Source organism: Bidens hawaiensis, unplaced genomic scaffold, assembly GCF_021521415.1.
Source record: "Bidens hawaiensis isolate Kalapana, Puna unplaced genomic scaffold, B.hawaiensis_p1.1 tig00013016_1, whole genome shotgun sequence".
NCBI classification, from domain to species: domain Eukaryota; kingdom Viridiplantae; phylum Streptophyta; class Magnoliopsida; order Asterales; family Asteraceae; genus Bidens; species Bidens hawaiensis.
In genome coordinates, this window is record NW_027492095.1 from 68,354 (window position 1) to 91,300 (window position 22,947).

The 22,947-nt window shown below is 34.6% G+C and overlaps 2 protein-coding genes and 1 pseudogene across 4 annotated transcripts; 2 read left to right on the plus strand and 1 right to left on the minus strand.

The window, feature by feature from the left end:
• The first annotated feature begins 670 nt into the window (after positions 1-670).
• On the plus strand, positions 671-3,549 carry LOC143543010 (uncharacterized). Of its 2 annotated transcripts, XM_077035448.1 has the most exons (6): positions 671-1,083; positions 1,163-1,544; positions 1,620-1,667; positions 1,754-1,956; positions 2,037-2,144; positions 3,044-3,549. In XM_077035448.1, exons 3-6 carry the CDS (start codon positions 1,647-1,649, stop codon positions 3,264-3,266), a joined length of 555 nt encoding a protein of 184 aa, XP_076891563.1. In that variant the 5' UTR covers positions 671-1,083; positions 1,163-1,544; positions 1,620-1,646; the 3' UTR covers positions 3,267-3,549. The 2 variants fall into 2 exon arrangements, with proteins under 2 accessions (XP_076891563.1, XP_076891562.1); XM_077035447.1 differs by having other exon boundaries at positions 1,163-1,667.
• A 7,999-nt stretch (positions 3,550-11,548) lies between these two features.
• Positions 11,549-16,701, minus strand: LOC143543042 (heterogeneous nuclear ribonucleoprotein Q-like). Of its 2 annotated transcripts, XM_077035476.1 has the most exons (16): positions 16,259-16,698; positions 15,958-16,023; positions 15,779-15,850; positions 15,600-15,672; positions 15,476-15,513; positions 15,289-15,399; positions 15,094-15,213; positions 14,941-15,021; positions 14,772-14,840; positions 14,629-14,706; positions 14,392-14,526; positions 14,202-14,309; positions 14,035-14,103; positions 13,871-13,933; positions 12,821-12,978; positions 11,549-12,069 (listed from the first exon to the last, which is right to left on the minus strand). In XM_077035476.1, exons 3-16 carry the CDS (start codon positions 15,779-15,781, stop codon positions 11,643-11,645), a joined length of 1,533 nt encoding a protein of 510 aa, XP_076891591.1. In that variant the 5' UTR covers positions 15,782-15,850; positions 15,958-16,023; positions 16,259-16,698; the 3' UTR covers positions 11,549-11,642. The 2 variants fall into 2 exon arrangements, with proteins under 2 accessions (XP_076891591.1, XP_076891592.1); XM_077035477.1 differs by lacking the exon at positions 12,821-12,978 and having other exon boundaries at positions 11,783-12,069; positions 16,259-16,701.
• Positions 16,702-20,310: 3,609 nt separating this feature from the next.
• Positions 20,311-22,357, plus strand: LOC143543011 (H/ACA ribonucleoprotein complex subunit 4 pseudogene; annotated as a pseudogene).
• The last annotated feature ends 590 nt before the right edge of the window (positions 22,358-22,947 follow it).

Genomic DNA, 22,947 nt, shown 5'->3' on the forward strand with positions numbered 1-22,947 from the left:
CACCTAAAATTGCAATCTTTTAAACACCCTTTTAATTATTTTGTAAATTGTAGCTTAAGTTTAGCTCTAACACACCATTTTCATGCAAATGTTTTGTTTTCAAGAATGTATGTTCTTGATGCAGAAAGTTTTAGTTTTTACTAGGTTTGAGTTGCCCCAAATTGACAATTTGTGTTCTTTAGTTTCAATTTCTTAATTTTTAATTAGGATTTTCTTGATCATAATGTTTGTGTATGAACCAAAGGGCACTTGGTTCAATGGTATCCGGTGGGGTAATAGTAATAGGTGCTATCTTCAAAATCTTTTAAAGGTCGAAGGTTCAAATCCCGCATTAGGCGAGCTAGGTGGATTTAGGAGTTGAATATTAGCTTTTCATAAAAGAAAAAAAAATATTTTGTGTTTTGACTTTTTAATTGTTAATTACTTAATTGAGGTTTTCTTGATCCTAATGTTTGTGTTTGAACTTGTTAATTGATAGTTAGAATTTTACTTAATTATAAATGTGTGTGTTTGAACTTGTTAATTGATAGTTAGGGTTTTTCTTGATCATAATATTTGTGTTTGAACTTGTAACTTGTTAGTTGATAAATTGATCATAATGTTTGTGTTTGATATTAAGTTTTTTTTTTAATGTGTTGTGTTTGAAGTTTGAACTTCTTAACTAATTAGGGATGGCTCAAAATGGATTTGGAAACAATGGCATACGTGTTCGTGATCCATCTCAAATGTTCGTGTTTGGTGACACGAATTGGGGTTGCCGGTTTTCAAAACGAGTGAAGGATTCTCAAGAATCTGATGGTTTGTTGACCAAGAACAAAAGTCAACAAGTTGGGATCTCTAGTAAACACTTCATAGTCAACCAATCTAATAATAATAAGTCCTGACAATAACAATTTGCCCAATAAAGATGATGCCATGCTTGCAAGAACAGTGAATACGCGCAATTTTATTTCGTTTGCGGTTGCAGAAGCTTCTAGCAGTGACGAAAACCAGCCTTATTTCGGCTCAAGTCCGACCAGCCAAAGTCAAAGTCAAAGACCAACTGTAAACACCGTCGACCAGTTTCGGATCACTCGAAAAATGGTAACTCAGTATACCATATACATAATTACATACAGAACCATTCGAATTATTAACGCGACGTTTACGTGAATATTTGCAGGGTCATTTCAAGAAACCATCTCAAAGTTCCAAATGCGTGAATAATCAGCTTCCGAAACAAGTTACAGTCAAGAAAGAAGATGGTCAACGATGGTCAACAGATCCAGCAAACATATGGTTTGGTTCACATGTGCAACCAAATGAACCGATTATTACTGTTACCGAATCTTGTGAGCTTCCCAGTACCTCATACGCATCGAATAGAAGAGTTCGAAAACGTTCCGGTTCCAATACTCGTTCTTTAAATTCAAAGAAAAGAACTACCCGGATTACAAAACGTTCCGATACACGTTCTTTAAGTTCAAAGAAAAGAAAGCTTTCAGCTTTCGGACATCGTCCGTGGCAGAAGTGACTGAAGGATCATCAAAGCTGCATAATATCAGGTGTATAATGTTTCATATTTTATAAATAAAGTAGTTAAAATGATTCATAAATCTTGAATATTCATGTGTTTGCAGCACTGCTGAAGTTGAGTGGGCCGTTCCATGGCTCGGGTGCCTGAAAAGGTATGATTTTAAAATTTTACCGGCTTATATGAAATTATGAATTATATAATCGCGTATTGTACTAAACTGTGTATATCTAACCACAGTTGAAAGAACTGGCTGCAGTAACAACCGACCCGTGTTCGATAATTCACCTTAAAAGAAGACTTAGTTTAACAACACATCTTATGCAAATGTTATTTCAACCTCTACCAGCTAATGTTGTTGCAGAAGATGCTATTACACATTGTGATGTTGTGGCATATTATGGTTGTAAATTAGCACTAGGTGGCGCGTGTGGTTTATACGCGTAAGTAGTGTTATAATCATTTTATCTTGTAATTTTGTTCATGCTAGTTAATTTTTTTTTTCTTTTGAGTTTCTTTACAGTTCAGCAGGGAAAAATATGGCGTCTAAAAGCAGAAGTGATCAGGATCTTATTAAAGTTATTGAAGGATTCATGGAAAGATCAAAGAGGCTGGAAGATAATTTTTTAAGGTAAAAAATGAACCTTTAGCGCGCATGCGCGCACACACGTGTACAGTGTCGTCTCCGAGAATCATTAAAGTTTTTTGGGCTGAAGGCGAAAAAAATTTGGGCCTTAAGTAAAAAGGGCTTTTTTTGCTAGGTTTAAATAATTAAAATTTTTAAATAGTTAAATGGGCTTACTTGGTTATGATTTGGGTTGTGTAAAATTTTTTTTATATAAAAATAGACTTAAATGAGTTGAGTAATTGAGTTTAAACATTAAAAATACATAATTTTTTTCATAAAATTATATATAAATTTGAAATAAAAAATCGGGCCTAGTGGGGTGACTGGGTCGGGGACCGCCTACCACCCTGCCCTCCTATCAAATTCGGTCATGCACGTATATAATGAGTTGATTGTGGAACCACGCATTTTACATGTAACAAAATAATTTAAAACTCATTTGTACATAATCATGTTTGGAACTTTTTCATGTGTTTTAAGTCGTCGTTTTAATAAAAAAAATTAAAATAAAAAATTTAGAAAGAAAGTTGAAAAAACAGTTTAAAAAAATTATTTATTTTATATTTTTTACAAAAATGAGCAGGTTGTTATAAGTTCGGCCCGCTTTTTTTTGTCGTAAGGGAGGGATTGACCTTTCTAACACATATTCAGTTGTACCGGCATGGCCTTATTTTTTATTTTTTACAAAAATGAAAATTTTTTATTAGAACACCTAAATGTGTTTATATGCAAAAACTTGAAAAAATTAAAAAAAAAAGTTTAGAAATGAACTTTTTACATGTGAAAATGAGTTTTTTATGATTTTTTTTTACACGTAAAACACATTATTCCTCGGTCCCCCACTTTTTTTTCCCTCTAGATAATGTATATACATTCATTGTAATATTAAAATTTTGATGAAGGTTGGAGAAAAAAAGGTCATTCATACTTGATGTAATAATGGGTTTACAACGTTTGGAAAGATCTTCGTTCCTCAACCGTTATGCTAAGTACCATACTCGAAAGCCAACCGTTAGAGGTTGCACACCATCATCGGCTATGCCAAAACTATATCCTCAACGAGACGTTAAAGCGATTTCAATGCCAATGGCGGTACCAGAAGCGCAAGACTGTCTTTTTCTATGATATCTAGGGGGGATATGGTCTTATCTAACTTTTATGTACTTTTCATGCCAGTTTTAATGTTTGTAACTAAATCAGGTGTGACAAAAGTAGATAATGGTTTTTGTACATATTAACCAATTTTGGCAGATGTTATCAAGAAATGTGGTTCTAAAAAGATTCTTGATATTGGGAATCTTGTGTTTTGTCATCTCAAGTCACATGATTTGGTTTTGGTTTTGGTGTAATGATGTAAACATGTGAAGTAACAAGATTGGAGAAAGTGTTGATGCAATTCCTTGTCAACTCAATGTTCATCTATATTTTCTTGTTAAGAAAATTAACGTGTTGTTTTCGTTTATGTTTGTTCGTGAATAGGAGAAACAAACCGTTACCGAATCTAAACAAATATAGATGAACATTAATAAAATAATGTTTTTGAAAGATATTTTGAAAAACTCTAAAATTAAAAACTAAAAATATATAAAATGGTTCATTATAATGTAATTTGTTAAATAATGTTTTCATCATTTGTTAAACTAGAGATTAAGATGTTAAAAGAGCCTTAATGATAAAATCAATTGTACATTTGTCTTTTATGTGCAACATATTACCTAAGGACTATTACAAGATATAACCGAACTTATGTTGTTTTTTGTGTGCACAAAACTTTTTATGAGACTTCTATAAGAACATAATTACATAAACATATTGTACTGTTTTTTTGACAAATTGTCTTATAATTAAGTCATTATAAAAACACTAAAGTTAATTCAAGTTTAAACCATGGTTTTTCCTACACGTATGTTCAAAAAATATACGAGTGAGATATGTGTGACACGCTGAAAATAAACCGTGTCTAAACTGAACCGAATCGATTCGGATCAGTTCGACTTGTTCTACGTTGAAACCAGTTTTGATCATGCAAAACACAAACCGGTTCAGTTTGGGGGAAAAACTACTTTTGTACACCTCTACATGTGTCCATGCTAGTTAGGGTTGTAAGCGAACCGGACGTCCGGTCATCCGTTCGGCAAGAAGTTTGATTAATAAATGAACCGGACATGGACAAAAAAATTTCGTTTGGTAAGCTTAATGGACGAACACGGACAAAGACCAGGTCCGTTCAATAGTGTCCGTGAACGTCCGGTAACGTTCGTCCGATTACGTCCGGTAACGTCTGTATGGATAAGTTTGTGCATGTTCGTTCATCGTGACAGTATTAATGTTCGTTGTCCATTACTGTTCATATATTTGTTTGTCCATTAATGTCCATTAGTGTCCATTAATGTTCTATGTTTGTTTGTCCATTAGAGTTAATTAATGTCCGTTTGTCCATTAATGTTCATTAGTGTTTGTTTGTCCATTAGTGTCCGTTAACGTTCGTTTACAATATTAACGGACGGATGCGGACAAACTCAATTTCTTAATGGACATACACGGACATGAATTTTCGTTCGGTAGGGTGTTCGTGAACCGTCCTTCTGTCCATGAAAAGCTTAACGGACGGACACGGACAATGTGTCGTCCGTGTCGTTCCGGTTCGTGTACACCCCAACTAATGCTAGTTCATTTAATTAAATGCAAATTTTGTTCATGTTAGTAGGTTTATTAAAGGCCCACTTTTGTCTAGGGCCATGAAGTCTCATTTTGAAGCCTGATTCTGGTCTCATACTCTCATTAAGTAGTTAAGTTAAAACAGGCCCTGATTGTCAAGTTTTAATCCAAAAACAGTATAAGAATGAAGAAATACAACCGAATCAAACAATTAAAAATCAGATCATTAATGCAACGATCTGACCGACAAATGAGCACACCAAGAATAATAGGAATTACTTATGTGATGAAACTCTAAAACAGATGAAGATTTAGACTTTGTTGTGTCACTCTTACATCTCTTCTTCTTTTCCTTTTATACCTCATATCTCAAACGTTTAGATTGTCAGGCTCAAATTCTGAAATTGTATGGGAAACGCGTTTAGGCCCGTCGAACCTTAACGAGCCCTCGTGTATTTTTATGCTTTACCTATTTAGGTTTTCTAAATATTAATTTCATAGTGAATCGAACCAAGCTTTAACTCGTTTGAGGCAGGGGTGTTAAATGGGTGGTGTTTGTGGGTTAGCAAATCCAACCATACACCAACCAAAAAGTTGACACGAACACGAGCCTGAAAATCGTGCAAGAGTGAACCCGAGCACGACCCGCTCATTCAGGTTGACCCGAACACGACCCATTTTTTATTTTTTTATTGTTTTCACATATTATTATTACTTTACGGTTGCATTTACATTTTTACAACAAAAAAAAGTACAGATTTATACAAAACACTTGTCAATTATAAGACATCCAACCAATTTAACTTATCACATAATAAAACTGAGCTTATAAAATAAAATAAAAAAACAAATAGGTTAAACACGTCAATCTGCAAACCCTCAGGGTTGTCCCGAACCCGAACCATATACTTAAACAGATTCAATGGTTCATTTTAGGTTCGTGTCGGGTTTCTGGGTCGTTTCAGAGTTTCACAGCCCTAGTTTTAGATGCTACACGAGTTCGAGCCGATTTCTTGAAAATATATAAAAATAAAATAAAAACGTATATAATTTAATTGATAACTAATAAACGAGAAATAACTTATGACTCGCAAGCAGAGCTCAAGCTCTTGTAAGTTAAAACAAGTTGAGCCGGAGCTTCTACCTACTCGATCAATCAACCATACAAAACTACACATCCTCAATATAAGTTAATATTAATCCGAGATTCAAAATCTAAAGCTCAATACCAAAACTGAAATTAAAAATTATATAACAATAATAATAATAATAATAATAATAATAATAATAAAAACCACTTGGGCTAGCTCAAGTAGCCAGCCAAATGATGGGTAAGAGCTTGATGCCGGTTGGCCTCTCAAGTTCGAATCTTGATGGCGACACGAGTTTTCTATTAGAGTGTGGCGGACGACTCCTGTCAAGTGGCAGGGGGCTCGAAATTTTCTCGTGGAACGCCTAGCCAAACTCAGATGCCAAGCGTGGGCCTGGTTAAGACAACATATTATTGGCCCAAGTGGAGCAGTTGGGGCTCTCTCCGAGAGCTGTGGCTGATTAATCAAACCACTATGAAAGTCACCGTTCAAAAATAATAATAATAACAACAATTATTGCTGTACATGGGATGAAGATGATCCATAAAATTAAACTAGTTTTTGTAAGATCGATACTTGCTTTCTTAGAAGAAGAATGTAATCCGCAGTTTCCTTAAACAATTTATCGGTTGATGACGTGGCAGCGCCGTCAATTTCCTGAGGTGGTACGAGGTTCTTGAGGGCCTCAAGCTTGTCGGAGACAGAACATGTTTTTGTAAATGCTGGTTTTCTTTTCCTAGGACGAGGTTTGGAAGTAGATGTTGTGTGTTTTGTCACCGGAATATTCTTTAGTTTTCTTGGTGTTGATCCCATAACCGGAATTTGAAAGGTGGTGGGATTCGTTGTCGAGTAATGAAAGTTTTGGGGTTTAAGTAATTGGGATTGTTTTGTTTTGCCCATGGTGTTACGCGCTATTTACGAAAATGCCATTCTCGTTTCTTGAAATGAGTTTTTTGGTTAAGTTCGGTTCGCATCTACAAGTACTATATTGGCGTTGGCTTTTGTTGGCCATTAAAAAAAAGCTATAATGGCGTTGGTCTTTATGGGGATCATTTCATGTTGCTGTCTAGGAGAATTTTGTTGGTATGATTTTATTTTACTCGTGTTGTTCTCTAAATCAATTACTGGATTTTTCATCATCTTCGATTTCAGTTTTGTACGAACTGATTGGATTGGAAACTCGCTTCATTGGCTATCCAATTCGATCCTCTCTGCTTCCGCAAGTCGACAAGGTAAGTTTTGCTTTATTTACTCATTGATTGCTCTAACCAAATCGGTCCTTGATTTCGACAAACAGTGTTTGTTTGTACGTATACGAGTATCAAACGCCCTAATTAGTGTGTTTGTAAGTCACTTTCTCTAAATACTACGGGGGAGGGGTTCATTGAATTGTGGTTGTTACTTGTACTTGTACTTGTTCTTTTCAGGACCACATTTTGTCTTTTTCAAGTAGATGCAGCTCCTCTCATTATTGTCTGGTTATTTTCAGTGTTTTACCCCTATAATCTCGTAATTGAATATTTTAATCGTGTTCGAATGATTCGAAGGCTTGTTTATAGATAGGAGAGTTGGGTTTTATAAGAAACAAAACTATAGCATATTTGCTCAATAATTGACACTAACAATTTGAACAATGATATTTTATAAGATGGTCATGGCACTCATATCCTCCAAAGCCTGTTCACCTGTAAACAGCACATGCCAATGGGGTCCACCTGGTTCCTATTTTACCAAAATACCCCTTGTTATTTTTTATCATACTCATGCTTTTTTGTGTTTAATAATTACATGTAACATGTTGGATGGGTGTTGACACCCAAAATTCTTTAATGGGTAACTTTAAGAATAGAAAAGAAATTCATTATTGTATTTATGGTATTAAGGATAAGTAGTATATATAAGTTTAGTATATTTATGGCATAGACATGTAAACGAACACGAACAAGATATGTTATTGTTTGTTTATCTAATTTTAAATGAACACAAACACAAAACGGACACTTTATCGAACAGATATTTTGTGTTCATATTCGTTTGTTTAAAAAATAACAAGTTCGTGTTCGTATTTAAAATCTAAATAAACAGTTAACGAACATAAATGAACATAATTGAATAAAGATAAAGAAACATAAGTGAGCATATATGAACCTATTTAAACAAACACAAACAAACATAACTAAACACACTTAAATGAACACAAATAAACATAAACGAACTTATACGAACGTTCACCAACATAAATGAAAGAACAAAAATATGTGTTCATGCTCGTTCGTTCGTTCGTTTAAATAAGCGAACACAAATTGTTTGTTCATGTTCGTTCGTTTATTAAATAAACGAACATAACGAACTTCCCGCCAAACGGTTCACCAAACGTTCAGTTCGTGTACAGGCCTAAAGGTTGTGAGTTCATGAAGTCTTGCACAGTGGCGTAGCCACACTTTGAGGTGGGGGGTCCTCCGTCCCTGTGAAATTTTTTTTACTAGTATATATGTGTTAAAATCCCAACCGACCCCTGTATAAATTTGACCCCGACCCCTGTGTGATTTCGAGGATGACACAATGACCCTGTTGGGATTTCGAGAACAACCTTATGAAATTTGAGACTGACCCCGATAATTTTTATTTGACATATTTACAAGTTTAATTATATAAATGTATATAAATAATATACCAACTAAATTTGAGTTTAGTAGGAAATAATTAAAATACAAGTTTAAGCTCAAATGCTCAATTAATCTATGTTCAATTTATAAGCACAAGTCTCAAACTCCCAACTTAATCTACATTTAAGCTAATTGAAAAAAAGGAGTATGATGACGGAAGTAATAGATAATGTAAATTTAATGGATTAAGTGTTTTGATCTAAAAAAATGTTTCAGCTATACATTATTTTGCCCACTTACTTCATTTGCAGGTGTATTGTTTATTCGTTAATTGAAGTTACCTCTCATATCATTATTACTCATTGCAACCGTATGCGTTGAAATTTGCTTTTTGGCGATGGAGTACGTGAAGTCCAATTTGCGTAATCATATGGATGATGAGAGTTTAAACGATGATTTTATTTATTTCATTAAAAAAACAACCTGCTTATAAATGTCAAACTAGATGATGTTTTGGTTATATTTAAGAAAATGAAAGCCCGCGTATAACAAAGCTAGATATATTGTTCAATAATTATGCATTTATAATAAAGTTTCTCGTACTTTTCTTTTGTTATATAATTCTTTGTTTGATTATCATTTTTTCTATATATATGACCAACGCAATTCGGCCTGACCCGATGGTTGAACCGGACCAAAAAAAATTTTATATAGCGATGGTTAATTATGTACAAATAAAAAAAAATTCCGACCCCAGTGAGAAAATTTTCTGGATCCGCCACTGGTCTTGCATGAAACAATATGTTCCAACTTGAGCTACAAGTTTTTTTTAATTATGGGTTTTCTCTAGGGTGAATGGTCTGAGTCATCATATTTTATAATTTGGACCGAAGGGTAATCAATTTGCTCCTCCCTAGTTCAAGCATTACGAAATTATTTAATTTGTATCTTTTTTTTTAAAAAAGAAGAAGAAGAAGAAGAAGTTACAAGTGTCATAAGGTGTGGATTAAAATAACTTTGATATAAAATAAAAGGTTACATAGGAAATTAAGAGGGGTCATGTGATATGTGGATAGTGCGCAAAGCGGCGCATGCACATGCACATGCACATGCAAACATGTATAGGATTAATGTTGTTTGTGACAAGCAGACAGACAGACAGACAGACAGACAGACAGCATATGACTTGTACCACATGTTCTTCGCATTCCCAGCAGCTTCTGCTCTGGTGGCAAGGCAATTACTCCTCATTTTCCAGTACAACCTTCCAATGCACCTTGTACAATCCTACATTGGATACATATAATGATACTCATGTTGAGTAAACTAATTAGTAAAAATAGCCATAAAATTTGTTAAATTACCATTTAACTAGAGATTGACACGTGTTCTATTGACGCGTGAAACAAAACTACCCAAATGAGCCCAAATTGGTTGAGGTGGTGTTCGGCATGCACAAAACTACACAACCGTGTTCCACATAGCATATCAACAACCATCATTCTCACTCGAGTAGTACAATCGAAAAAAGCAAACCGAATTAGGAAGCTCACTTGGTGGCAACACTGGTGTTACTGAGCTTATCGAGTAACCAAATGGGGAACCCGAATAGTACCCCCGAGTACCCTTAGTATATGCTTTATATTGAATCGGATGTTATTAATGTACATGATATAACTAGTTAATAGTAGACATAACACACATTAACACCATCTATACCTTTTACTCATGTATTACTTTATGTGAAATGATAGTAAATAAATCATCTATACTATATATAATACATAACTCATGGGCAAAATAAGACAGATTTTAAGTAACCTACAACTTAATTAATAAATGATACAACTTATATTGAAATTGAAGATGGAAACATACTAAACTTCAATTCTTTAAACATAGTTACAATATTGTCCCCTCAACTTTAATTAAATTTTATAAATTTAAGTAATAGTTACAACATTAGCCCTTTAAATTTTAAACATATATTATTTTTAATTTTACATTTAACCCAACTTCCACCCACGACTTTTAAACGGTCATAATTTTTTCATACGCTAATATTTTTTTAAAAACACGACACCATAAAAACGAGAATTTTATTCTCTTTAGTTTGAGTATGATATCGTCTTAGTTTTTGTTTAGTAAAAAAATTAACATTTACATAGCGGTGCTTGCGATCTGGTTTTGCTGGTTTTTAAATAAATAATTAGTAGCGGTTTTTGATCACGTAAACCGAAACGGAACCTTTAAAAATTGAAATCAAACCATTATCAACAGTCTGTGTTTCAGCTGCATCGCACGAACACCCGTCTATTATCAAATAAGTATAATAGTATATTATTAATGGATACACATTTGTTATTTTTGGGTACTCTTCATTTGATTATTTGAATAATGAAAGTTGGTACACAACCAAACATATATGATAATTATAGGTGTAGAGTTATTATTACTAATTACTAATAATACATATATGATAATTATAGGTGTAGAGTTACTATTACTAATTACTAATAATACACACAACAAATGAATACTTTCCCTTTTATTTTCTCTGAATTTTGAGTGCATGCAAATAAAGTTGTACGGCCACATGGCAGCTAAGGCACGTGATTAGATTCGAAGAATTTAATAAACTTTGATGACAACAACGTTTGTTTTATCTTGTTGTATCCGGTACATTTTAAAGCACATTTTGAGTCATTTTATATTTTAATTCTTTATTCTTAGAATGTATATTATTAAAAAAATACTAATCACATCAATAAATCTAACAAAATATAATATTTTAACATTACTTGGTATATGTTTTACAAATCCTGAATTCGTCACTGCTTAATGATCTAGTACACACATAAGTGTGTTGACTTAAAGGTCAAAATAAGTCAACCACTATCGATTAGAGAGAACATTATGGAGACTAAGGAGTCAACGTAAGATGAATTCGTTAACTTCCTCCTAAGCCTAATATTACATATTGAGTACTCAAGCTAAAACTCGGCTACAAGTTTTCTTATAGTTAATAAAATAATTAAAAGAATTCCACTAATGTACATTAAACAAACATCTCTTAACAGTTAACATAAATTGCATCAACTTAAACCAACCCTTGTTTCGGTAGAGAAACGATAAAAAGAATTTGCTCATAGTCGGTACGTGTTCTCATACGGGCTAGGCACACTTTCTGGAACAATGGGTTCACCGGTGAATGGATCAAACTTGTAAGGTTGACCAGTAAATGGGTCAAATCTCATTTGGGGACGAGCAGCGGGACCGTCACTAGATGGTGCTGGTATTCGGTCCACGTCTTGTGCAGGCTTTGGATAAGATATTATTGAAGACGAGTGTAGGAATTGGTGTGACGGATTGGGGCTCATTTCCTCCATGCTACCATAAGCTGCTGGAATATTTGAATTTGTTAAATACCGGTTGTAATTAACTGTAGAAGAAGACCCCGGTAACTCGTGCAGGTGAAACGAATTTCTTTCTTCTGCTCTTGAAACGCCTGTGTGACTTGGTAAACGGTAATCTGAATATAATGAAGAATAACGAGATGCATAACTGTCCGACCTGCATTACACACATATAAATAAACAAGGAGTGAAAAAACAAATAAAAGTGTTTGACCAAACGGGTCAGCCTGCATTTGGCTCGTATTTTCCTTAAAAAAACCTGTTTTGACACAAACCCATTTGACCTAATACCGAACCCAGCTCGCCGACAAGTAAATGCTACGATTAATTGCCTAGACTCTTTGTTAGTTTTACGCACTACAAACCTTTTAGGCCCAAGAATGAAAATTATCATATTTCGTTTTTATGGGAGCTAACTTAAGTATGTGTAGAAGTATACATTGATTATGCTTGATTGACTATTGAGTGAGGGTTTATAAAGCATTATTGGCAATTTGACCCGTCTTTTCTTATAACCTGTTTTTGACCCAAACCCATTTTAACATGATGCCCAGCCTAGCTCGACTGCATTTGAATGCTACAATTAGTAGACTAGACTCTGGTTGGTTTTATGCATAAGTATGAAAATGATAATATTATATTTATTGTTTGCTTATATAAGTATGGGTATGTGCATAAGTTTATTATGCTTATTTGATTATTGACTTAAGGTTTATAAAGCATTATTGGGATCTGGGAGAGACAATTGCACTCGAAACAGACTTAGTTTTGTGTTTACTTTTTTGCTAATAAATCGTGTTAGATACTTGGATCCTATTAATAGTACATAGCTTTTACTGATCAAAATGTCCATTAAAAATACGCGATGAACTATATAAACCAAATTGCTTGGTGTACAAGAAACAAACCTAGGCACACTCGAGTCAACATGCAAGGCAAGAGAATCAAGGGCTGAAAGATGGGTCCTATTGTGGAAGCCCGTGCTCACTGGATCCCTAACGTTAGTGTCCCTTAATCTTGACAAACTTGGAGGTAGTTGGTTCAATTCAAGTTTGTCCCGCTGGTACTGTATGCAAAATAAAAATTATTGATAGATTAAATTTGCAAAAGCTAAACTAGCTTTCGATTGATGTATAACCGTATTAACTGTTTTAGTAAAAAATTGGGAAGGTAGAACGATACTCGTGTTGCTTGTTTTTATTTTGCGGATTAGGAAAGCTATTATTACATGAGAACAAACCATATCAATATGAGAGCTTTAGTGTTTTTTAAACATTGAATTAACCAAAGAGTTTTACTTGACAATCACGTGTCTGGTACCTATTTTGTTGTTTTTGCACCTTGCAGAAGGGCAATTAGATTAAAAAATTATTGATAGATAAAAATTGAAAAAACTAAACTAGCCGCCCCTTTGATGTTTTCTTCTGTTTTTCTGCATCTTGCAGAAACTGAACTGAGGGTTAGCTTTGTATTGACGTATAATTGTTTTAGTAAAAAATTGGGAAGGTAGAATGATACTCATGTTTCTTGTTTTTATTTTGTTTATTGGGGTAGATATTATTACAAGAGAATAAACCATCTCAATATGAGAGCTTTAGTGTTTTTTAAACATTGAATTAATCAAGAGTTTTACTTGACAATCACGTCCCTGGTACTTATTTTGTTATTTTTGCACCTTGCAGAAGGGCAATTATATTAAATGATTTGTATCGGTTGTTTTGGGTTTTTTTAGATACATGCTGTTCTAAAAAAATATTGTACTTTATGTACTATCTACAGGTAAAAATGGGAATTTAATGGTCTAATATCATTTTAATAGAATTGAGTAATTATGAATGTTTCACGTATTTTGAAAGGACATATACGATCTATGAACCTTTTGAAGTTTTAAGAGCACATGCATGAAATTCTGCCTAAAACGAATAACTAACCTGTAACCATGAAAACATAACACATACCTTAGAAATTAGTGATGTGAGATATGCTCTCTTGTCATACTCATCGGCTCCGGATAACATGAACTGTAGAGAAATGTATAGCTTAATCAAGTTACAAAAATTTTAAAATAATATTTATTTTATATAATATAGAGATTCAAATATTCAATGGAGATGTAGTTAACCTGATCAAGAACTAATATGGCTGCAGATTCAGGTAATTCTGCAAGACTAGTTAAGGATTCAACTTCAATCTGCCAAAGAATTAACAAAAAAATATCAAAAACTTAACAGGTCAACTTCTTGATGTGTATGTGTGTGTGAGTGTGTTATTTAAAAAGTGAAAACATACATCGTATCGAGTGGCAATACCGAGCCGTAAAATCCGAAGTAGCCGCTCTCTGACAGCAACCGGTAGCTGTAGAACAGCAGCTTCATGAGGATCAGCACCTATCGGTTCCTAATAATAAGAACAACACATATATCAAATTAAGTGAGAATGAAAACCTAAAAACGTTAATATCAATCAAATAATTATAAACCTTTTGATGTGTGACTTCGTGGTGGCCATTGAAGGAATTCAATACCGAATTGTGAATCTGAGGTTGGAACTTAGTGACTTGGGGATCTTCATAAGCCCTTTTCCTTTTCTTATCCATAGGCCTTGCAACTTCAACCTATTATTATCATGTAGATGAGTTTGGATGATGAACAGATTTATTTGTTTCTCTTTTATAAATAACTAACTAAAAACCTACAATAACTAACACTAACAGTACCTGTAGTTTAAATGATGGACCGCCTTTTGGCCCTGAGACAACCTTTTCATTTAGCCCCCCTATGGCACTATCAAGGTGCTACATATAGAAGCAAAGTTAGAAATTATAATTAACTGAGTGCTAAAGTAAATTTTGTCACTTACTGATCGTTCAGCAAAATGAACAAATCCAACAAAAGAAGTGCCTTTGTTATGTACCACCACTTTTTCTATCTGAAAGACAACATGCAAAATTGCAAACAATCCAAACTTACAATTAATGTAACTAAAAGTTAGATATAAATACATAAACTGCAGTATATGTATCTCTGACCGTTCCAAAGGGGCCAAAGAGTAACTTCAAGTAGTTTTCATCAGTATTGGAGGGTAAGTTACTGACAAATGCTATTTTTATCTGGAAATACAAATATGAAGTATAAATATATGTACAACAAACAATGCATAACAAAATGAAACAAATTAACACCTTAGCAAGTTCATCTGAATCAACTCCAGCATCCTCCTCAGCCCATTTAACAGAAGGATGCATTGAATCACCGAGAGCAAAACCTGGTTTGGAACCAAGCCTAAATGCACGTGAAGCGGCCTGTGATATCACATTAGTCTAAACTGAACTTTCACCGGTCAACAAGATGATGAGATAAGTATACAGATAACTTACAGCATGAGATGAAAACTTCACAAAAGCAAAACCACGGTTCTTGACCTTTTTGTTAGCAGCAGCCTCATTTGGGGGCTGTGAAAGATCAATGGAAACAACATCTGGGAAAACCTATACTACCAAAACCGTTAGTTACATGAAATTATGACCAACAAAAACAAATATAACCAAGAAAATATGTATTTACCTGCCGAATAACTTTATTAAAATCATCAGCACTACACCCTACACACAAAAAATTACTAAGATTAAGGAAAGTGAAATATTTTAAGCATGAAAATTAACAGTAGTACGAACAGATTAAAACAAACCCTTGTTAAGGTTTCCAATAAATAGTGTGTCCTGTGCAGCAGATGGAAGAACACCTATCCTTTTTCCTTCTAGCTGAAACATAGAGAGTAAAAAAGATCAACTTTATACCTTTAAACATTCATTTCAGTTGTCCTTTATAAAGAGTATTAACTGTAAGTGTTAGGAGATTATTATTTACCATAGATCCATTCAACTCCTTCAGAGCTTTGTCAGCAGCATCTTTTGTTGCAAAATGTATAAAGCCAAACCCCTGTGTATATATTATGCAAAGAAACAGGTAAGTTAGAAACAAATATTAGAATATTAGAAATAGCTAATCATCAAAGCTTATGCAGTAAAGGTGTACAAACAGACCACCTTTAGGTTTCCTGTTTGATCCTTTATCAATCGAATGTCTGTAACTTCTCCACAGGCTGAGAACACCTAAAGAAACAGGAATCAAAGTTACGGTAGTTCAAATACAGCACTGTTGAAACATCAAACGTAACTCTATAGCATATAATGAAAAACATAAACAAAAACGCACATACAACTCGGTAACCTTAAATGCATAAACAAATACTGAGAATAATATAAAGTTCCAAAGCCCAAAGAAAAAAAATAAGAATTTTAACAGAACGCAAATTAACAAGATGATGAGTATGAAGAGATGGCTAACCTTGCGAACCTTGTCTTCAGTAAGAGAACGGGCCAAACCACCAACAAAAACTTCCAGACCTTTGCTTCCATGCTCTAGTAGATAAAAGATCAAAATTCATTAAAAATGAGACCGTAAAGCCAGTTAAATTAAAATAATTAAGAAAAACTTTTTTGACTGTTTGTGTTAGCACCTCGCGAAAACAAAAAGCAACAAATGATTTGGTTTGATAATAAGGCCTAATTCGAGAAAGGCAATCGCTCCAAGTTACAGTACGACACTTTCAGATTATAAACAAAGACAACCAAAAAATGAACTAGAAACCTAATCTAATACTGCTACAATCGGTTATTGGCCTTAACTGTTCCCACTACTACCGGCATCGCATCAGTTTGTATCCTTATATTAACACAGCCTAACAAATACAAGATGATGTATTATAAGCATAGTTATCAAATGCAGTAGGCGCATAGGCCTCGCCAGGGCCCAGCCTCAAGGCGCAAAGAAAAGCGAGGGCCTGAGAATTTAAAAAACAAAACACGCTTATATAAGAAATTTAAAAATATATTATGTTACTTATGTATAAGTAAAATAATACTATTATTCAAATAATATAAAATAAATTTTATTATATAACCTTCAATACTACCAAAAGTTCTAAAAATAGTCAAGACTCAAAAGTAATTCCAAAACTTGAATAACAAAATATTCAATGTAATTCCATTGACATCTCCTAGATCTAACTTCCAGCTGCGCTCATCGGCTTTTATCTTCTCATGCTCCTGTCACCTTCTTGGTTCCACACGGTCCCAATCTTCGGCTTTAATAATTTGCTCGTATGGCAATGCCGCAGCCCTGATTCCAGGCTTTGGTGTGTTTGTTGGAATCAGTTTAATTCTTCAACCACAATTCTTATTCTTTCGAATTGTAAAATTGCATTGAAGATTAAACTTGTTTTCCTTCTCTGCCGAGACAAACTAGGCGTAAGAATCTAGGGCTTTTAGTTAATAAGTATGATTAATTATAAGCTTTTGAATAATAATAATAATAATAATAACAATAATAATAATAACAACAACAACAATAATAATAATAATTCTTTTAGTGTGATGATGAATATAAGTCATAATGTGATCTGTATGATTTCACAATAAAAACCTAGAATTAATAATCTGTACTAATTTCAGCTTACTTGCAGCTCCTAAATTCAAACTGTAGTCAATAAGGTGAAACCAAGCAAGTAGGTACTGGAGAAATAGAGAGTAAAACTTACGATTATTATTATTATTAGTTGAATTGTGATCCACTGAATGACTCATCTGCAATTAATAATAATAACATAATTAGTCAATTAACTCTATTTCTAGGGTTTCAAATTACACAATGAAGCAATAGAATTATAATTATAATTCTCCAATTGATTGATTGATTTATTTATTACCTGCAAACGTAATTCAAATCCACTCACAGACGACTGTAAGATTGAGCTTCAAAAGACGTACGTTTAGGGTTGTTGACTTTTTGATTCAACGTCTTTTATCCTTTCCTGTTATGCACGGTGAGCTTAAACTTTTATTAATAGACGAGTTCGAGCTCGAGCTCCCAAGCCCGAATTTCACTTAATACGAGCTTGTGTCGACTCGTGAGCCTAAACGAGTTTATTGTTTATATAATTCTTGTTTTATTATTTCATATGTTTATATAATAATCAATTAATACATTCACTAGATAATTTCTGAATCTCGACCCAAACTAGTTAGGCCCAACCGAGTTCTGTATTTTGGAGGTTGAATTCGATTTACAAATCGGTCTAATAGCATGATATAGTTATTCGAGTTTGGTTTATCTACTATGGTTATTAGATAAAGTTGTTTCTGTTATATGTTTTTTGAGTTAGATTTTTTGACGTGCTATTGTACTGCTCTGATATTGATTACCAATTATGTTCTTGAACGTCGTCGACACATCTTATGTAAAATTACCATAACATCGAATTCTATTAGAAGAATATTTTGTACTGGCTTATAAAATTATTTCAGATCAACCTTTTATTTTGCAAATTAAACTCATAACTTTTCATGATTTCCATGTTACAAACTTTCAGCAACATGTTCCCATTTCGGAGGACCTTAGGAAGCCAAGAATCATGTCAGCTTAACGGTTTGAAGCTCTTTGTGGTACTTGAAGATCATGAGTTTCGATGGACCCGTATAAATGACATCCACTCTAACTCATTATCCAAAGCACACAACATTATGTGGTTGTAAAACTTGTTTTTTTAGAACATTGATTTAATAAGATCTTTTATCTCAGGTTTTTCAATTGCTTGTTAATAAGTTGTTAGGCGCCGTTCAAAAAAAATAAGTTATTAGGTTAGGTCCCAACTTTAATACTTGCCTATTCGATGATGAGAAAATTTGAGTATTGAAAAACAATAATCTATAAATTTTTTTTATTTTTTATTTTTTAAGGAAACTAATAACTACAGTAGATCAAACTTAAGCAACTTTGAAAACAAAAGGTTCAATTTACCTTTATGATATAATCTATTGTGTAAATTTGTATCACGTCTAATAGCATCTACATTAGTTTCGTCACCCTATCCTTATTATTTAATAGAAAAAACACTTAATTCTAAAATTTATATCTTTTAAACACTGTCACTTTTCATTTCCGATATTTATATCTATTTAACTAACTAATACTTTATTTATTTTTATACCAACCATGGTCGTAACATTATTTAAAAAAAAAAAGTTTGATAACATGGTGCAAGTTATCCCAAAAACACATTTAAGTGGTAAACCATTTTCGAACACACGTACATAAAGGTGATCAAATTGAAAAATTTATAGAGACCATGACTTTTTAATTTTTATAACAAACTACTTTGAATGTATCACATGAAAGTATACATTACATGTAACAACAAGGAATCAATAGTCAATACATAGTATAAAAGAAGACACCCAAAAAGCCACAAGAACATGTAGGCATAAATTTTAGGAACATGGAACATGGAACATGAATTTTAGGACCATCATAAAGGCATAAAGCTACGGTGGTATCTTCTAGCTTTACCGTACACAAAAGTGAAATTCCACTATATGGTTATCATAGGAAAGACAAGGACCTACACTTCACACCATATGCATATGTCGAATATACTATGTTTTGCAAACACAGTAAGTGGTTTTCTCAACCACATAAGAGCTCCAACTACATTGGTTAAAGATTTTAAAGTTGTCAAATACGAATCAGTTTTCAAGTGCTAATTGTGTTGCTGTTATGTGAAGTTGATTTACCCCTCATGTGTTGGTTTCAAGAAGATTAAGTTTAAAATGAGATGTAGGTGTCGCTTATTATCTTTTTATAATATTTCATTTGTTTTTTTTCTTTTAATTTTTTTATTTTAGAGTATCACCAATAGATAGATTATTAGATGGTGTTTTTATGTGATTATATGACACTTGGCCCATCAAAATATCACCTCTCTCGTCTCTTCTCACACATCTCTCCTCAATCTCTACTCAGAAACACATTCTTAGATATTATTTCACAAGAATCTTGCGGTTCTTACCTCATCTTCTCTCTTTCATATAATCATCTCTCTTCCACATCATTTTCCCTCTCTTCTAATAACACATAAGAATCTCCTATTGGAGATGGTCTTATAACTTTATAAGATTATTTTTTGGTTTTCGTTCCAGTATCGTAACAAATCTAATTGATATCAATCGAATTCACGTCGACTAGCCATAACAACGTCAACATTTACCCATTTTTGTTTATATACACGCGCACGCACGTGTATATACATTTTATGTTTAAAACATTTTTTTTGGCTTTCGTGCCGGTACTGACACGAACCTAATCGATACCGGGCAAATTCCTGCTCTAGATGTTTACATTTTTTCTATATGTAGCGTTGAAAAACGTACAAAATTAATCTATACCAACCAAATTCACGTCAAAGTAAGATAGTTTAGTTTAAAATATAAACCCTAAAATAAAATAATATTTTTTTTAAAATAAACACACATAAATTCACACACATTGTTAACAACTTAACATCCCTCAAAACCCTAAACCCCTTAAAACTCTTATCTTCCAAAACCCTAGCCACCACACTTCACTCCGACAACCACTTCCACCACCGCCGCCATGTCAGACGCCGACATCCACCGCTCCGACAAGAAGAAAAAGAAGTCCAAGTCAAAAGACACCGATTACACCACCATTGAATCACCATCCGCCGACGCCGATTACCTAATCAAACCACAATCCTTCACACCGGCAATTAACACCTCCGACTGGCCAATCCTCTTAAAAAACTACGACCGATTAAACGTCCGTACCGGCCACTACACGCCACTCCCGTCCGGCTACTCACCACTCAAACGTCCGTTAACCGAATACATCAGGTACGGCGTAATCAACCTAGACAAACCTGCAAACCCTAGCTCACACGAAGTAGTCGCGTGGATCAAACGCATCCTACGTGTCGAGAAGACTGGCCACAGCGGCACATTAGATCCAAAAGTCACCGGTAACTTAATCGTATGTATAGATCGTGCCACTAGGTTAGTCAAATCGCAACAAGGCGCTGGTAAGGAGTATGTATGTGTAGCTAGGTTACATTCTTCCGTACCAGATGTTGCGAAAGTAGCTAGGGCTTTGGAAACGTTAACCGGTGCCGTGTTTCAACGGCCTCCGTTGATTTCAGCCGTTAAACGGCAGCTTAGGATTAGAACTATTTATGAAAGTAAGTTGTTAGAGTATGATGCCGATAAGCATTTGGTTGTGTTTTGGATATCGTGTGAGGCCGGGACGTATGTTCGGACTTTGTGTGTTCATTTAGGGTTGATTTTGGGAGTCGGTGGACATATGCAGGAATTGAGACGAGTGCGGTCGGGGATAATGGGGGAAAAGGATAATATGGTAACGATGCATGATGTTATGGACGCGCAATGGATGTTTGATAATTATCGGGACGAGGCGTATTTGAGACGCGTGGTTATGCCGTTGGAGGTGTTGTTGACGAGTTATAAGAGGTTGGTGGTGAAGGATTCGGCGGTGAATGCGATATGCTACGGTGCGAAGTTGATGATCCCGGGGTTGTTGAGGTTTGAGAATGGGATTGAGAATGGGGAGGAGGTGGTTTTGATGACGACGAAAGGGGAGGCGATTGCGTTGGGGATTGCGGAGATGACGACGGCGGTGATGGCGACGTGTGATCATGGGGTTGTGGCGAAGATTAAGAGGGTGGTGATGGATAGGGATATGTATCCGAGAAAATGGGGGTTGGGACCGACGGCTTCGATGAAGAAGAAACTGATTTCGGAAGGGAAGTTGAGTAAGCATGGGAAGCCGAATGAGAAGACGCCGGCTGAGTGGGTGAGGAATGTTGTTCTCCCGACAGGGGGGGATTCGATGGTGGCAGGGCTTGCTGCTACGGCTGAACCGGTTGAGGCGGTGGAAGTTACAGTTGACAGTGAGAAGAAGAAGAAAAAGAAGGTTAAGGATGGTGAAGATATTGATGAAGGGCGGAAACGTAAGTTGGAAGATGATGCTGCGGGTGTTGACGAAACACCGGTTTTGAAGAAGAAGAAGAAGAAGGTTGAAGAAGAGGAGAAGGTAGAAGGCGAGACTACGGAAAAAAAGAAGAAAAAGAAGAAAGATGGTGACGTGGAGGAGGTAGCGGAGGTAGTTGTTGCAGCCGAGAATGGTGACGGAGATAAGTCGGAAAAGAAGAAGAAGAAAAAGAAGGATAAAGATGGTGTTGCAGAAGAAGAGAGTAAGAGTGAGAAGAAGAAAAAAGATAAGAAAAAGAAGAAAGATGCAGGGGAGGAAGAGTAGAGAGGTGAATTTAGGTGTTTATTTATTGTTTTTGAGTGATTACTATGTGTTTTTGACATGGTTTTTAAGGATTTTGGTGCCTTGTTACAAGTTTAATTGTCTTATAACTTTTGATATCTATGTAGTTTCTTGATGCATTTGGTGCCCTGTTTGTTGGCTATAATAGTTTAGGGAGGAAGAGTAGAGTTGGACTTGTCCTCCAAGAACCCCATCATGAACAGAGAGGAACCCGATGAGGGAAGTGGTAGTCGGGACGGATGGGAACTCCTAATCTGACTTGATTTTTTGAGATCTCTAAGCGGGATTTTCAGTCATCTATTCTTTATCTTTCCCAAGCAAGCCCTTGACTATCACAACAAGCAACCGATCCGTTTCTGTCCAGGGCAAGTAAAACAAGGCCTTGACGGATGGGAACTCCTACTCTGACTTGATTTTTGCCATCTCTAAGCGGGATTTTCAATTATCTATCCCTTTATCTTTCTCCATAGCGAGTGAAGAGAGAGTTAACTCATGTAGATCTCTAAGCGGGATTTTTGGACTTTGAGTCATCTATCCTTCAATGTTTTGAAATTAGCACCCAAAAAACTCTTCTAACCTATACACTCTTGTTCTGTTTATATAACAAGACCACTTCTGATGAGGCAATCCGTGAACCAATACACTCTTGTTCTGTTTATATAACAAGTCCTCAGCCTTTAAACCCATCAACTCTCCAGTTAGAAGACCAGTTACATGTTAGAAACACAAGAAGCAGAAAACCATTAAACATCCAACCAACCTATAAAACATTGTTATAACGACGCTTTACATCGATAAGAGTATTTAAGTGATTTAGCTATGTAGAAGATTTA